We start from the raw sequence: 17,066 nt of genomic DNA on the forward strand, positions 1-17,066 counted from the left end.
TGGCACCAGCTGCCATAGGTTGTATTCCATAAGAACTGCCTCTACTACACAGATTCATTCTTGAGAAGTTTATTGGGAAGTGCTCCTAGGGGCAGTACCTGAGAGGGCTGGCAGAAGCAGGAGTGGACAGAGGGAGAAGTTGAACTGTGATGGAATTACAACAGAGGCTTTAGACAATTCAAGAGGATCTCTGGATCTTAAGAGTTCCTTGGGAGCCAATGTGAGTCAAATATCTCAAGGAGGGACTTATTACATAGGCCCTTAAGAATTGTGATATCTTGGGACATCCCTGGTGGTCCAGTGGTTAAGAATCCACCATGCAGTATGGGGACTGTGGGTTTGATCCCTGGTCAGGGGACTAAGATCCTATATGCTGTGGAGCAACTAAGCCTGCGCACTGCAACTAGAGAGTCTGAAAGATCAAAGATCTCTTGCAGCAAATAAAGAAACAAGTAAATATTAAAAAAAAGAGTTGTCCCATCTTAAGTCAGCAAGACCAGGCCTTTGTTACCTGTCCCCTGCCTTCTTCACCCCCTCCCCCATTTATTGAATGTGGGTTGTTCCTAGGGAATGACTTTAGGCAAGGTAAATCTTTCCAGCCCGGGGTGACATGAAGGGAGGGACTCAACTGAAAGCTGTCAGTTGTTAATACTGACAGCTACTCTCAGTCCTGAGGGGGATTGGTGGGCAGTGCACTATAGAATTTACTAGAGTGATAAATTTTGAAAGTAATGCTGATAGGATTCATTGGTTAATTGGATTTGGACTGTGAGGTATAAGAGGAAGTCAAGAATGACTCCAACATTGCAGGTGGATTCAATATTGTAAAGTAATTAGCCTCCAACTAATAAAAAGAAATGGAAAAAAAAAAAAAAAGAATGACTCCAGGATTTTCAATTTGAAAAAATGAATGGATAATGGTGCTGTTTGCTAAAATCAGGCAGAATTGGAGAGTAGTGAGGTAGGATAAGTGGTTAATAAAGAGTTCTTAGTGTGGATATTGGAGGTTTCTTTTAAACATCCAAGTGGATATATCAAATAGTAGCTTTGTATTTGAGCCTGAATCTCTGAGGAGGTGTCAGGGTTAGAGATGTATGTGATCAGCATTATACATGCAAAGCTTTGATATTGGATGAGATCGCCTAGAAGGTGTACATAGAGAAGTGGTCTGAGGACTGAACACTGGATCGCTGCAACATTTTGAGATCAGGAAGAGCCGATGTACAACTCTGAAAAGCAGCACTTAATAAAGTTAAAGGAAATCAGGAGTGTGTGATCTCTTGGGAGCCAATGTGAGTCAAATATCTCAAGGAGGGAGTTATTACATAGGACCGAGAGGTCTGCTAAGAGATCTCATAAGGTGAAGACTGATTTTAACTAAGGGATTTGTCAAGATGGAGGAAGTTTGTAACCTCGAGCAATTTAATATAGGTGTGTACCTTGTTGTTGGTTGTATCTGAGGAATGTGTGAGGACCAGGATGCTATGATAGACATGCTAGACATCAAGAGTGAGGTACAACACAAAAGGTACTCCAAGCTGGGGCTTTGGTCCCTATATTATATCCTTCTCTGATGAGGAAAGGTGTGCTGGATTATACAGGTTGTTTTTGCTTCATATGCTGAATGACCAACAAATGGTCGACATTGAGTTCTTTGGTAATTTCTCATGTAGTTGTAAGAGGATCAGCTTCAATGATCCTCTCAGTTGGTCATTGTCAACTTCCGATGGCCAGCCACTGTGTTCCTCATCTTTAAGCCTCTCATCTCCTTTGCAAAACTTCTTGAACCACCACTGCACTGTATGTTCATTAGCAGTTCCTGGGCCAAATGCATTGTTGATGTTGCAAGTTGTCTCTGCTGCCTTATGACTCATTTTGAACTCTTAATAAGAAAATTGTTCAAATTTGCTTTTTGTCTAATGTCAGTTCCCTGGTCTAAAATAAGCATAAAATATGCACCAGAATCATACAACTGAACGACCAGCACTTTCACCTTTTCAATGATAAAATATAGAACAATTATAACAATATACTGTAATAAAAGTTATGAGAATGTGATTGATAATTATTGTGCTTAGTTGCTCAGTCATGTCCAACTTTTTGTGACCCCATGAACTGTAGTCTGCCAGGTTCCTTTGTCCATGGGATTCTCCAGGTAAGAATACTGGAGTAGGTTGCCATGCCCTCCTCCAGGGGATCTTCCCAACTCAGGGATCGAACCCAGGTCTCCTGCATTGCAGGTGGATTCTTTGCCACCTGAGCCACCAGGGAAGCCCTGCTAAGAGAGATGCAAATCAAAGCTACAATAAGGTATCACCTCATACCAGTCAGAATGACCATCGTCAAAAAGAATAAATAATAAATACTGGAAAGAGTGTGGAGAAAAGGGAATCATCCTACACTATTAAATTGGTGGACCACTATATAAAACAGTATGAAGTTTCCTTAAAAAACTAAAAATAGGGTTATGATATGATCCAGCAGCCCCACTCCAGGGCATATATCTGGGAAAGACAAAAACTCTAATTTGAAAAGATATATGCACCTCAGTGTTCATGGAAGTACTATTTACAAAAGCTAGAACATGGAAGCAACCTTAGTGTCAATCAACAGATGAATGGATAAAGAGGATATGGTACATATATAATGGAATATTACTCAAACATAAAATGAATGAAATATGCCATTTGCAACAACATAGATGGATCATGGGCTTCCCCAGTGGCTCAATGGTAGAGAATCCACTTGCAGTGCAAGAGAAACAGAAGACGCAGATTTGATCCCTGGGTTGGAAAGATTCCCTGGAGGAGGAAATGGCAACCCACTCCAGTATTCTTGCCTGGGAAATCCCAGGGACAGAGGAGCCTGGCGGGCTATGTCCATGAGGTCGTTAAAGAGTCAGACACAACTGAGCAACTGAGCACCGCACAGATGGACATAGAGATTATCATACTAAGTGAAGTGAATCAGGCAGAGAAAAAGCAAGTATTATGTGGTATCACTTATATATGGAATCTAAAAATAATAATACAGGTGAACTTATTTGGAAAACAGAAGCAAACTCACAGACAGAAAACACACTTATGGTTACCAAAGGGGAAAATTCGGGGCGGGGGGTAAATTAGGAGTATGGGATTAATAGTTACATACCATTATATATTGGAGAAGGCAGTGGCAACCCACTCCAGTACTCTTGCCTGGAAAATCCCATGGGTGGAGGAGCCTGGTGGGCTGCCGTCTATGGGGTCGCACAGAGTCGGACATGACTGAAGCGACTTAGCAGCAGCAGCAACCATTATATATAAAACAGATAAACAGGATTTATTTAATTTATTTATTTATTTAGCACAGGATCTGTATTTAATATCCTGTAATAGCTGTAATGGAAAAGTATCTAAAGTTGTATGCATGAAACTAACACAATATTGTAAATTGAGTATAGTTAAATAATTTAAAACAAAGTTATGAATATGGTCTTTCTCTCAGAATATTGTACTGTACAATTTAATTCTGTTTCTGTTTTAACTAAGCACTTACCACACACTATGGCCGTAACTTTTGCGGTTTCAGGTGTGACAGCAAAACTAGCGTGAACTTCTTTTTCCTTCTTCACAGTTTTACTGATAGAAAATTTATTCATACTGTAGATCTTAGCAACCTCAGTATACAGGTTTTTTTTTTTCTTTCTTTATTAGTCAAGAACTTTCCCCTTTTTACTTAAAGGAAGCATTTTATGGCATCTCTTAGTAAAAGTAAACTTGCTCAGTCATGTCTGACTCTTTGCAACTCCGTGGACTGTAGCCTGCCAGACTCCCCTGTCCATAGGATTTTCCAGACAAGAGTACTGGAGTGGGTTTCCATTTCCTTCTCCAATGGCATCTCTTGGGCATATCCAAATTTTCAGCATTACCACTCTTGTGTTTTGGGGCTACTACTAAGTAAAATAAGTGTTATTCGAATGGAAGAACTGTGACACTATGACAGGCAACATGATAATCTAGATTGATGGCTAGTAAGTGAATAAGGAATGGGATATCTAGGCAAAGGGATAATTCACATCCTGGGCAGGATGGAACCTGATGGAGTGAGATTTCATCACACTACTCAGAACGGTGCTTAATCTAAAATTTATTATTTCTGGAATTTTTCATTTAATATTTTCAGACTATAGTTGACCATGGGTAACAAAATTGAAAAATATCAACAACCTCAGATATGCAGATGATGCCACTCTAATGGCAGAAAGTGAAGAGGAACTAAAGAGCTTCTTGATGAGGGTGAAAGAGGAGAGTGAAAAAGCCAGCTTGAAACTTAACATTAAAAAAACTAAGCTCATGGCACCCGGTGTCATCACTTCATGGCAGATAGAAGGGAAAAAAGTAGAAACAGTGACAGATTTTATTTTCTTGGGCTCCACAATCCCTGTGGATGGTGACTGCGGCCATGAAATTAAAAGACACTTGCTCCTTGGAAGGAAAGCTAGGACAAACCTAGACAGTGTTTTAAAAAGCAAAGAAATCACTTTCCTGACAAAGGTGCATATAGTCAAAGCTGTGGTTTTTCCAGTAGTCATGTACAGATATGACAGTTGAACCATAAAGAAGACTGAACACTGAAGAATTGATGCTTTCAAACTGTGGTGCTGGACAAGACTGTTGAGAGTCCCTTAGACTGCAAGGAGACTGCAGGGAGACTAAACCAGTCTATCCCAAAGGAAATCAACCCTGAATATTCATTGGAAGCACTGATGCAAATATTCAATACTTTGGCCAGCTGATGCAAAGAGCCAACTCATTGGAAAAGACCTTGATGCCAGGGAAGATTGAAGGCACAAGGAGAAGGCAGCAGCAGAGAATAAGGTGGTTCAATAGCATCACTGACTCAATGGACATGAATTTGAGCAAACTCCAGGAGATAGTGGAGGACAGAGGAGTCTGGTGTGCTGCAGTCCATGGGATTGCAAAGAGTGGGGCATGATTTAGTGACTGAACAACAACAACTGAAAGTGCAGAAGATGGGGCAAGGGGTTGCTACTATTCTTGGATTTTTTTAAAGTTGAGAAGTATTGAGACATTGGCTCCAAACAGATATTCTCCATGATGTAATCAGAAGGGTTGGAAGGCAATTAAACATGAATAATTTTCTCACCGTGATTTAATGTTAATATTGTTTCCATGTAAGCCCCATATATCATCCCACTTACTGGGAAATACTACCTACAGAATTAATTTGGAATCCATTTTGTGACATGTAAGTTCTCATGATCTCTCCCCTGCCTACCTTATCTCCTACTTTTCTCCCTTGCATTTTGTCCTTAGCAAATTAGAACTATTTCGGGTTGTTATAATGATTAAATGAGATTGTATATATATATATAAAGTGCTTAAAAGGAAGTGCTCAATAAATATTAGCTGTTATCATTGTCATTATTATTGTATTTTTTCTAACTAATATATGTTCTGCCTGCTTACAAATACTGTTACACATTCTTGGAATGCCCTGTCCCATTGGTCTGCCCAGCTAATGCCAATTATTCTTTGTAGTTCTCAGTTCAAGTCCTCTCCCTCTTTGAAGACTCTCCTAAATCCTCCCACAATCCACTGTACCTTGAATACATTTCTATCACATCACCTAACAAATTCTCTTTTATTATGTGAATGGTCTCTGCTAGTCTGTAATTTCCTTCAGGGCAGAGACTGCATCCTCTTGTCTTTTAATCCCTGCCACATAGTGCATTGCCCAGTTCACAGTATTAATTCAACAAATATAGATTAAAGACCTTGGTATGTCTTACTCTATGCTAGGCATTTATGGTACAAAGATGAATAAGACATGATCTATACCCTTGAGATAGGAAACTTATAGAAATATATATGATAATGCATTTTAAAATTATTAGTTTTTTGTTCAAAAAAACAGAACACCTTAGTGAGGTTTGAATATACACTCTTCATAAAGCTACATCTCAAATCATAATCTATGGGTCATATTGGAATTTCACATATTTTATCCCATTGAGTTTAATGGAGTGTGAGGTCTCTGATTGCAAAGACTATATACCTTAGTATCTTTATTCCCTCAAGGTATATGGCATTCATTTTTTACCTTAGGTAAACACTTACTACATGTAAGACTCATAATTACTTGAAATGACTTTTGACTTCAGTATTGAATAAATTTAAAAAATCACCTAATGTATTTAGCTTTGTAGCTGTGACTGAAAAACTATGACAATGGATGTGGGTAGAAATCGTAATTAGTATGAGTGAAAGTGCCAATGTTAACATAGTATAGTAGCTTTACTTGCTATATATCTCTGTAATGAGTTTCTTCTTTCTTATAGGATATTTATAAAACTGTAGATACCAATGCTGATTCCGGATTGAACTTTGAAGATTTTATGCGCTACCTTAAAGACCACGAGAGAAAAATGACGCTGGCATTTAATAGTCTGGACAAAAATGATGATGGTGTGTGTGTGTGTTTTATCCACAGTTAGATTAACATTAATGATAACTGTGAATACTAAAGGATGTTTTTACTAGCTTTTAACTTACTCCCACTATCAAATACTCAATTATATCTATTACTTGTCTTGTAGTAATTTTGTAATTTCTAAGAGTAATATGTGAATGATATTTATTAGTATTAAAATTTCTGTGGGGTAGTCATATTTTTAATAAAATTGTTTTTTGTCTTCTGAATTTAAAACTTCTTGGCTTAGTAAGTAAACCTCTTCGCTATTTTTGCAGTATATGAGCTAAAAGTATCATGGTGATTAAAATCATTATATTTGTTGTTTTCTAGCTGATTTTGAAAATATTTCAGTTGTAGGAAAGTTAGTTAACACAGATAGATAACAGAAAGAAAGAAAGAGTTACTTGTGACCTTGCTGTCTAGAGATCAGGCTTAACATTTTAATATATTTTTATATTTCCTTTTAGACTTTTTGTTTCTGTCTCTTTCTTGGTCTTTTTCTCTTTAAGTGAATTTGTGGTCACACTGTATGTATAGTTTGATGTCCTACTTTTTTCTTTTAATGTCAGTGTAAGCATTTCACTTCATTTAATGTTCTTTGCAAACATAGTTTTTAATGACTTTGAAATATTCATTTGGTGAGTAGATGTATCTAATCAATCCCATATTGTTAGACATTTGGAATGTTTCCAGTCTTTTATACATACAATCAATATCTATGCTGATTTGCAGAGGAAAGGAATACTCTCACTTTGGTACAAATCCTTAAAGAGACTAAATGTAAAAGTAGAATACCATTTCTGCATTTGCATATGACTAATTCATCATGGGTAATTAGAAATTGATTTTACTTTATTTATGAAACATACATATTAATTTAAAAATTCTGTAAAGTCATATTTTAATTGAAAAATTCTGAGTATACCAGAAAAGATGTTTTAAGGATTTCACTGATGGATTCTTTGTAAGACAAAGTGTAACCTGAATGTCACAAGCGTTAGTGACCTATAAGCACAGAAGTGGTTGTATTTCCCTTAATATCAAACCATAGGTTTCAAGCTTCCATTTACCTTCCAGGAGAAAGTTTAGGCCTTTGTGGGCCCTCCTACTTAAATAATATCCAGAAGCTTGAAGTACTACTCATTCATATCTGTGAATTAAACCTGGTCATCATTTGCTGTTGATCTAAGACTAATAGTTCTGTTCTTGTGCTCTTCTAGAATTTCACCCCATTATTGATGGTTACCACCATGGTCATCATTTGTAAGCTGAAAATACACTGTATCATAATCAGTGAAAGTAGAAAACCCCTAGTAAAAAAATATAATATTACTAATGTCTCTGAAAATCAGTGCTTATAGCTCTTGGTAATAATAGAAAATACTCTTTCTGAGGCTAGATGGCCATCCAAAGTAATGTAATGATTAGCAATATAGATCTTTTAACGTCTGCCTTGACTGGTCAAACTAGAACATCACAGCCAAGTCCTGAAGTGGCACCATTCTGGAAAAGCTCTTGTCTGAATTCCCACTGGCTTCTTTTGTTTTTAGCATCAGAGCTGTGACAGTGGGTGTGAAGCTCTCCTGTGGCTACCAGAGCTGCCGCCCACCTGAACTGCAGAGCGCAGGCCCGAGCGGACCTGCAGAGGCACTGTTCTGATTCAGGCGCTCGCTTTGTGTCATCATCGCTGCCTCCTCAGTGACCACACTTCCGTAACGCTCAGCCAGTTTACCTTGGCCATGATGCTTTTTGTGGGTATGAAATGGAGTGCCTCCTCTCTTACAGATTTCATTTGTTGTTGTTTAGTCACTAGTTTGTGTTTGACTCTTAGTGACCCCATGGACTGTAGCCCCCCAGGTTCCTCTGTCCATAGGGTTTTCCCAGGCAAGAATACTGGAGTAAGTTGCCATTTCCTTCTCCAATGGAGTGAATTGTGTACCCCTAAAAGATAAGTTGAAGTCCTAGCCCCCAGATCTCAGACTGTGATCTTATTTGGAAATAGGTCTTTATAGAAGTAACCAAGAAAAATGAGGTCATTAGGGTATGCCCAATACCCTCTGTCCATGGAATTCTCTAGGCAAGAATACTGGAGTGGGTAGCCATGCGCTTCTCCAGGGGATCTTCCAAACACAGGGATCAAACCCGGATCTCCTGCATTGCAGGCAGATTCTTTACTGTCTGAGCCACCAGGGAAGCCCAAGAATACTGGAGTGGGTAGCCTATCCCTTCTCCAGAGGATCTTTCCGACCCAGAGATCAAACCCAGCTCTCATGCATTACAGGCAGATTTACTGTCTGAGCACCAGGGAAGCCCAATAGGACAGGTGTCACATAAAGGGGACATTTGGATACAGGAACAGACACACACAGAGGGACATAATATGATGTAGCCATTTGATAATGGAGTCAGGCTTGGAGTGATGTGTCTGTAAGCCAAGGAATACCTGAGACTACCAGACACTAGGAGAGAAATACAGAACAGATCCTTCCGTAGCATCTTCCAAAGGAGCATGGCCCTGCCAACACCTTGGTTTAAGACTTTTGGCCTTCATCATTTTTTGGCTGTATTTTGGCCAATAATCACTTTTGGCTTAAATTCCTATTTAAGATACCCAGATTGTGGTCCTTTGTTACAGCTTCCCTAGGAAGCAAATACACTCCTCCTTCTTATTTGCATAATCAGAAATTGTCCAATGCCAGAATATTTTGGGCCTCAAAGTACAACTTTTTAAATTCATATGAACTTGCTGCCACTTTCTCCAAGAGTGTTTCCAGGTTGGCTGGGTTAGGGTAATTTCTGATACCTGGTGTACATCATTGACCGTGGAACTGATCTTTCCCCCCAAATCCTATTATTGGATCTGGCTCTGTACATCATATCTTTTCCCTTCTTGTCCTTCCTAACAACACTGTTGAGACTCTCTCAGTTCATCACATATTACTATGTTTAAAACATTAATAGTAGGATTCAATTTTTACCACTGCATTTTCTGTGTCCCAGGAGGGTTTCCAGGCCTTATGCCAATCAATGGAGGCAAGAGGATGCTTGTGGGCTGGTGTACTATACTATCAAATTCACTAGCTGGAAGCATTCAAGGCCCAATGTGAACTGATCTGCTTAACTTCTGTCAAGAAGTATCTGAGTCCCTACTTCTGCTGAGCCAGAATGTCCTTGGAATGTGGTCATAAATATGTGAAATGAAGTAATTATTAGACATAATTTCATCATTAAGATTCTTTTTTGGAAGGAGTCTTTTTTTTTTTTTTTTAGTTTGGGAAAATGGTGGGAAAGAAGCTAGAATTTTTTGTACTTTACCATCTGTCATGCCTGTTTTAGCTGCTTTATCTTCTATATCTTATTTTTGTCTCATGCAATCCTCATAGCAGCTACCTTTTACATATGAGAACAGAAATGCTAAGTAATACATTTGATATTTCAGTGAACCTCATCTAGCAGGGTTTATGCCTTTGTGTAACCCTGAACCACATTGACCTGGGCTTGGCCAGTTGACTTGCTTCAACCATTAGGACATTGTTGTTATTGTTCAGTTGCTGAGTCGTGTCCCACTCTTTGCAAACCCATGGACTGCAGCATGACAGGCTTCCCTCACTTTCACTATCTCCTGGAGTTTACTCAAATTCATGTCTATTGAGTGGGTGATGCCATTCAACCATCCCATCCTCTGTCATCCCCTTCTCCTCCTGCCCTCAATCTTTCCCAGCATCAGGATCTTTTCCAGTGAGTTGGCTCTTTGCGTCAAGTGGCCAAAGTATTGGAGCTTCAGCTTCAACATCAGTCTTTCCAATGAATATTCAAGGTTGATTTCTTTTAGGATTGACTGCTTTGATCTCCTTGCTGTCCAAGGCACTATCAAGAGTCTTTTCCAACACTACGGTTCAAAAGCATCAATTCTTCAATCCTCAGCCTTCTTTATAGTCCAACTCTCACATCCATACATGACTACTGGAAAAACCATAGCTTTGATTAGATGGACCTTTGTTGGCAAAGTGATGTCTCAGTTTTTTAATACACTATCTAGGTTTGTCATAGTTTTTCTTCCAAGGAGCAAGTGTCTTTTAATTTCATGGCTGCAGTTACCATTTGCAGTGATTTTGAAGTCCAAGAAAATAAAGTCTGCCAGTTTCCATTTTTCCCCTTCTTTTTGTCTCGAAGTGATGGGACCGGATGTCATGATCTTAGTTTATTGAATGTTGAGTTTTAAGCCAGCTTTTTCACTCTCCTCTTTCACCCTCATCAAGAGGCTCTTTAGCTGCTATTCTCTTTCTGCCATTAGGGTGGTGTCATCTGCATTTCTGAAGTTATTGATATTTCTCCCAGCAATCTTGATTCCAGCTTGGTATTCATCCAGCCTGGCATTTAGCATGATGCACTCTGCATAGAAGTTAAATAAGCAGGGTGACAGTATATATCCTTGAAGTATTCCTTTCTGAATTTTGAACCAACCCTTTGTTCCAGATCATGTCCAGTTCTACATGGCCTTGCATTAGGACATTAGCAAGGCTTAATAAGTACTTGCACACTGGGACTTGTCCTCTTGGAATTCTTGCTCTTGGCCTGCATTAGGACATTAGCAAGGCTTAATAAGTACTTGCACACTGGGACTTGTCCTCTTGGAATTCTTGCTCTTGAACACCCTGAGCCACCAGAAAAAAGCCACAAGCTAATGAGACCAAATGAACAGAGATGCCCATTTCATTTCCAACTGTTCTACATTTCCATCTGATGTAAAAGACATGTGAGTGAAGCCATCTTGGATTTTCAGCTATGGTCAAATCTCTAGATGACTGAATTCACATGACTGACCCAGGCAAAACCAGCAGAAGAACCAATGTGTTGAACCAAACTCTGATTGCATACTATTATCAAATGCATTCTTATTAAACCAGTAAAATTTGAGATGGCTTGTTGACTTAGCAAAATAATCTCTAGTATAGAAGTGGAATATTTTGCATTTCCCCTTGGAATTACAGGACTGGAATAGTCACAGTCTTCCTCTCCATACATCTAACAACTGTTACTTTAGCAAATCCATTGCAAGCCCATCTTTCTCAGTGAAAACTTGCTGTATATAATTAAAGACAACATTGAATCTCCCATTCAGTCCATAGGTATTGATTATATTCTGAATTGCATTACCTAATTTTTCTCTACATCATAGCTTAAAATTTTAACTTCTTTTGCATAAGGATTAATTACTTAATATAATTTTAGGTCAATGAAACAAAGAGTTTTTGAGAAGTATATGTGAGCTAGTGCACTAGGAACTGTGTTAACAAAGGTTTTCAGAAGCAGACAGTTTTGGGCAAAATAAGAAGAATGAATAGCTGTACACAAGCTAGACTATGATAATTGCTATATGAGTGATAGAGGGAGACTTTAATTGTGCTCAGGAACAATTTAGTTATCTTCTGGGTCAATATATAAACAGAATTGGAAAGAAAGGAGTTTTTTTTTTAAATTATTTTTTATTTAACATATAAAAATTGGGAGATTTCGTGTAAAAATTTGTTTTCCCAGTTTTCTTTAAAATGAAACAGATGACCCACTTTACAACATGGTAAAAATCAGTGGGGTTTAGTAGCAATTACTCCATTTGTACAAATATCTGCTCCCCATAGACCATAGTGTTTGCCACTCCTTATTATCTTCCTAATGTGAAGGTCAACACATGGTACCATTCATCTCTGCTCTTCTACTGTATTTTCGTTTTTTTGTTTGTTTGTTTGTTTAATTTAAGTATAGTTGATTTACAGTGTTGTATTAGTTTCAAGTATACAACAAATTGATTTACTTATATATGTTCTTTATATATGTATATAGTTGTATATTATTCTTTTTCAGATTCTTTTCCATTGTAAGTTATTACAAGATATTGAATACAGTCTGTGTTCTATACATGTAGACCTTGTTGTTTATGTCCTCTACACAGTTAGCGTATATGTGTTAATCTCAGCCTTCTAATTTATTTCTACTCCACCCTATTCCTTTGGGATAACCATAAATTTATTTTCTATGTCTGTGAGTCTATTTCTGTTTTGCAAATAAGTTCATTTGAATCATTATTTTAGCTTCCACTTAGTGATATCATATGATATTTGTCTTTGTCTGACTTACTTCACTTAGTATGATTAGGTCTATCTGTGTTGCTGCAAATGGCAATATTTTGTTTTTTCTTATGACTAATATTCTATTGTATGTATGGAATATTCTTTATCCATATCTTTTTTATCCATCCATCAATGGACTTGTAGGTTGCTTCCATATCTTGGCTGTTGGTAAAGCAGTGGTGGTAAATAATGCTGTCGTGAACATTGGGGTACATATATCTTTTCGAATTAGAGTTTTCATCTTTTCCGGATATGTGCCCAGAGTGGGATTGGTGGGGATCATATGGTAACTCTAGTTTTAGTTTTTTAAGGAACCGCCATACTGTTGTCCATAGTGTGTTGCACAAATTTACATTCCCATCAATAGTTTAGGAGGGTTTCCTTTTCTCCACACCCTCTTCAGCAATTTTTATTGTAGATTTTTTTCTTTAAAAAAAATTTTTTTTTGTATTTTATTTTATTGTTTATCCCAATTATTTTTATTAGTTGGAGGCGAATTACTTTTTAATGATGGCCATTCTGACTGGTGTGAGGTGATACCTCTCTGTAATTTTGCTTTTCTTTAATAATTAGTGTTGTTGAGCATCTTTTCACATACTTGCTGGCCACCTGTATGTCTTCTTTGGAGAAGTGTCAGTTTATGTCTTCTGCTTATTATTATTATTATTTTTAATATTGAGATGTATGAACTTTTTCTAGTTTTTAGATATTAATCCCTTGTTGGTTGCTTCATTTGCAAATATTTCCTCCTAGTCCATAGGTGGTATTTTCATTTTGTTTTGTGATTTCTTTGGCTGTGCAAAACTTTTAATTAGGCCTCATCTATTTATTTTTGCTCTTGCTTCCATTACTCTAGGAGACAGATCCAAAAAACTATTGCTGCGATTTTTGTGTTCTGCTTACTGTTTCCTCTTGGAGTTTTATAGCCTTACATTTAGGTGTTTAATCTATTTTGAGTTTGTTTTTGTGTATGGTGTTAAAAATGTTCTAATTTCATTCTTTTAAATGTATCTATCCAGTTTTCTCAGCACCACTATCGAAGAGACTCCATTGTATATTCTTGTATTCTCCACTGTATATACTTGCCTCCTTTTTTTTGTAGATTAATTGACCATAAGTACATGACTTTATACCTGGGCTTTCTATCCTAAAGAAAGTTTCTTTTTTTTTTGTGCAGGGAGAACAAGGCAGAATTGGAAAATTGTCAGACATAGCTTGTTAAAGTGCCATTTCAAATTTGGCCCTAACTTGCTATTTTTTGGGGAAAATTTCATTGATATATAACATACATAGCAAAGTGCATACATTATAAGTAAAAGCTTCACGAATTCTTACAAGGCAAACATACAACATGAAAACAACATACAGATAAAGAAGCAGAATATTAGTAGCATCTCAGAAAAATCCATTTTATATCCTCTCCAAATCACCACCACCCTCGAAAGTACCTGCTATCCTGCTTTCTACTACTATGTGTAAGTTCTCAATCTATCTTTGTTAAACAAATAAGTTTACCATGTTTATACTCTACCTTTTGTTGAAATGCTTTTGTTTCTTTGATGGTCTCTTGCTTATCCTTTTATAGTACTTCATTTGTGACTCTTGTTTTTTATTCCTTTATCTTTCCACTGCACATTATTCATAGCTCTTCTATGACATACAGTAACACAGAGTGATATATTTTTAAAATAATTAGTGCATGCATACAAACTGGTAAACTTCTTGGAGTGGTTGATTCATTAATATTTGACTTCTTTCACATTTAGCATAGTGATTTGAATAGTAAACTTTTTTAGTAAATAGTAAAAAATAGTAAAAAAATTAAAAAAAATTGTTGTATAGTGTTTGAACATTATAATGGGATATAATGGAATATAATGGCATAAGACAGAGGATTCAACTTCCTCATTTGAAAAAAACTTTTAGGCAGGCCAGTAAATTCCACCCTATATAAATTCCACCAGTAAATTCCACACTAGGGGCCTCAGAGTCATTGTAAAGAATCTCAGTTTCTACATATGAATTTTGGGCTTTGTTTATAGGCTACATAAATAATATAGCTCATATATATGTATGCTATTTTTACTTATGCATATTTTAAATGCATGCATATGCAGCTATGGTTAGTAAAGTATAATATAAAGTTATGACTGAATTTATGTTAGTTTTTTGACATTATATAGTTTTTATCTAGGTGGCACTAAAGTTGATTTTTTAAAATATTTTTTTTCATATTTGGTATCCTCAACTATATGTTTGCATGGGAAGAATTAAAAGATTTTCTTTTGAGTAGTGACATGACTATATATGTGGTTTAGGACTTGAGGACAGTATGCAATACCTAATTTTTCCTTCAGAACATCTAGCAGTGTGAGATTGAAATGTGTGATAGGCTTGTATTAAATATATTAGTAGTTTTGAGTTATTTAACATCGGATATGCTTGTGTTAAAAAGAGTTTGGTGTTGCATCTTATTTTAAGTAGGCTATTTCTTTTAACACTTACCTTATAAAATGTTGAGTAGCCTTATTTTCATGCCTCTGAATCAGATGTTCAGAATTAGCTTTTTCTTTCCAGGTAAGTCAATAATCAATATCTGTTATAGGTCTGTAATCTCTGATTAGAAGCCCTTGGGTCCAGATATGATTAGAAATTTAGAATTTGGATTTTAGAAAAGCAATATAGCACATATGTGATATGTTATTATAATACTCTTCTTTGGAGAAGACTCTTGAGAGTCCCTTGGACTACAAGGAGTTCCAACCAGTCCATTCTAAAGGAAATCAGTCCTGAGTGTTCATTGGAAGGACTGGCGTTGAGGCTGAAACTCCAATACTTTGGCTACCTGATGCTTAGAGCTGACTCATTTGAAAAGACCCTGATGCTGGGAAAGATTGAAGGCAGGAGGAGAAGGGGACGACAGAGGATGAGATGGTTGGATGGCATCAGGGACTCAATGGACATGAGTTTGGGTAAACTCCGGGAGTTGGTGATGGACAGGGAGGCCTGCCATGCTGCAGTCCATGGGGTCGCAGAGAATCGGACACGACTGAGTGACTGAACTGAACTGAAATAATACTCCAGGTGAGGTCTGGAGCACCACTGTGCAATTATGTACATGAATATTTATTCAGTGAAACAAATGAATAACCATATTGGATTAGAAAAATTGACTAAGATTAACTTCACATCAGCTTAAGGCAGGTTTTGTCATATAGTGAATTTTGGTGCCAAAATTTACAAAAAGTCTTTAAATTTTTAGAACTTTTTAAGCTTTGGGTTGTGAGTGTGGGATTATAGACCTATAAAATATGTGTACTTTTAAAGGCTATTGCCTTCTAAGTATATTTTGCCTTGTTATCTTTTCAGATTCGTTAACTTGACATATTTTCACTTTTTTAAAGGAATAATAGAAACTTCAGAAATAATTGCTGTTTTGAAATCACTAGGTATAAATATTTCTGAAACTCAAGCAAAAAAGATTATACAAAGGTCAGCCCTTACCCTTATTTTTATTAGTTTTAATTTTTGTTTAATATTAGTGACTGGTGGTTATAAGTATAGCTTCTTTCTTCTCTTTCTTAGTTTCTTTCCTTTCTTTTTAGTTCTAATAGCATCACCTTTTATTGACAATGTTTTAAGAAAGATCCCTAAGAAATTTGTTGAAATGCTATTGACTAAAACAGGAAGTATTCTTTATAAAGTCCTCAGAAAAAGATTCTTCCTGCTTCTAGGTCAAAGAATGGTTTTAATTCTCTTAAGTAATTGATTTAAATTTTTTTTCAATTTTGTTGAAGTATAAAAAAGTACATAATTCATGTATCCAACTTGATGAATTTGTTAGTAAATGTATACCCAGGAGGGCTTCCGTGGTGGCTCTGTGGTAGAGAATCTGCCTGCCAATGCAGGAGACGTGGATTTGATCCCTGGGTCGGGAATATCCCCTGGAGGAGGAAATGGCAACCCACTCCAGGATTGTTGCCTGGAGAATCCCATGGGCAGAGGAACCTGGTGGGCACAGTCCATGGGGTCACAAAGAGTCTGACACGACTGAAGCGACTTAGCATGCACACACACATACACCCAGGAAACCATAACCATAATCTATGCCATAAACATATCCATTACTTCTTAAAGTTTCTTCCCATCCTCTTATTATTATTATTATTTTTATGATAAGAACACTTTCTTATAGTTAAAACTTAAATTTACTTGTTTTTTAAATTTGGGTATAACTGATACATAATATTATATTAATTTCAGGTGTATAGCATAATGATTTAATATATGTATATAATGTGAAATGATCACCACAATAGGTCTGGTTAATATCAGTCACCGTATATAGTTGTAGATTTTTTTTATGATGAGAACTTTTAAGATTTACCGTCTTAGAAACTTTCAAGTATGCAAAATAGTATTATTAACTATAGTTACCATGCTGTACATTATATCCTTGAT

The 17,066-nt window shown here is 36.7% G+C and overlaps 1 protein-coding gene across 1 annotated transcript in view; it reads left to right on the forward strand.

Moving 5' to 3' along the window:
• The window catches only part of LOC136145503 (mitochondrial adenyl nucleotide antiporter SLC25A24-like), a 92,106-nt gene that overhangs the window by 8,964 nt on the left and 66,076 nt on the right, over nt 1-17,066 (forward strand). Inside the window, exons 2-4 of the mRNA XM_065903856.1 lie at nt 1,395-1,403; nt 6,344-6,470; nt 16,010-16,097. Of these exons, the coding sequence (XP_065759928.1) occupies nt 1,395-1,403; nt 6,344-6,470; nt 16,010-16,097 (224 nt within the window). The remainder of the gene's footprint in view (nt 1-1,394; nt 1,404-6,343; nt 6,471-16,009; nt 16,098-17,066) is intronic.

Source organism: Muntiacus reevesi, chromosome 1 (genome assembly GCF_963930625.1).
Source record: "Muntiacus reevesi chromosome 1, mMunRee1.1, whole genome shotgun sequence".
Lineage (NCBI taxonomy): Eukaryota > Metazoa > Chordata > Mammalia > Artiodactyla > Cervidae > Muntiacus > Muntiacus reevesi.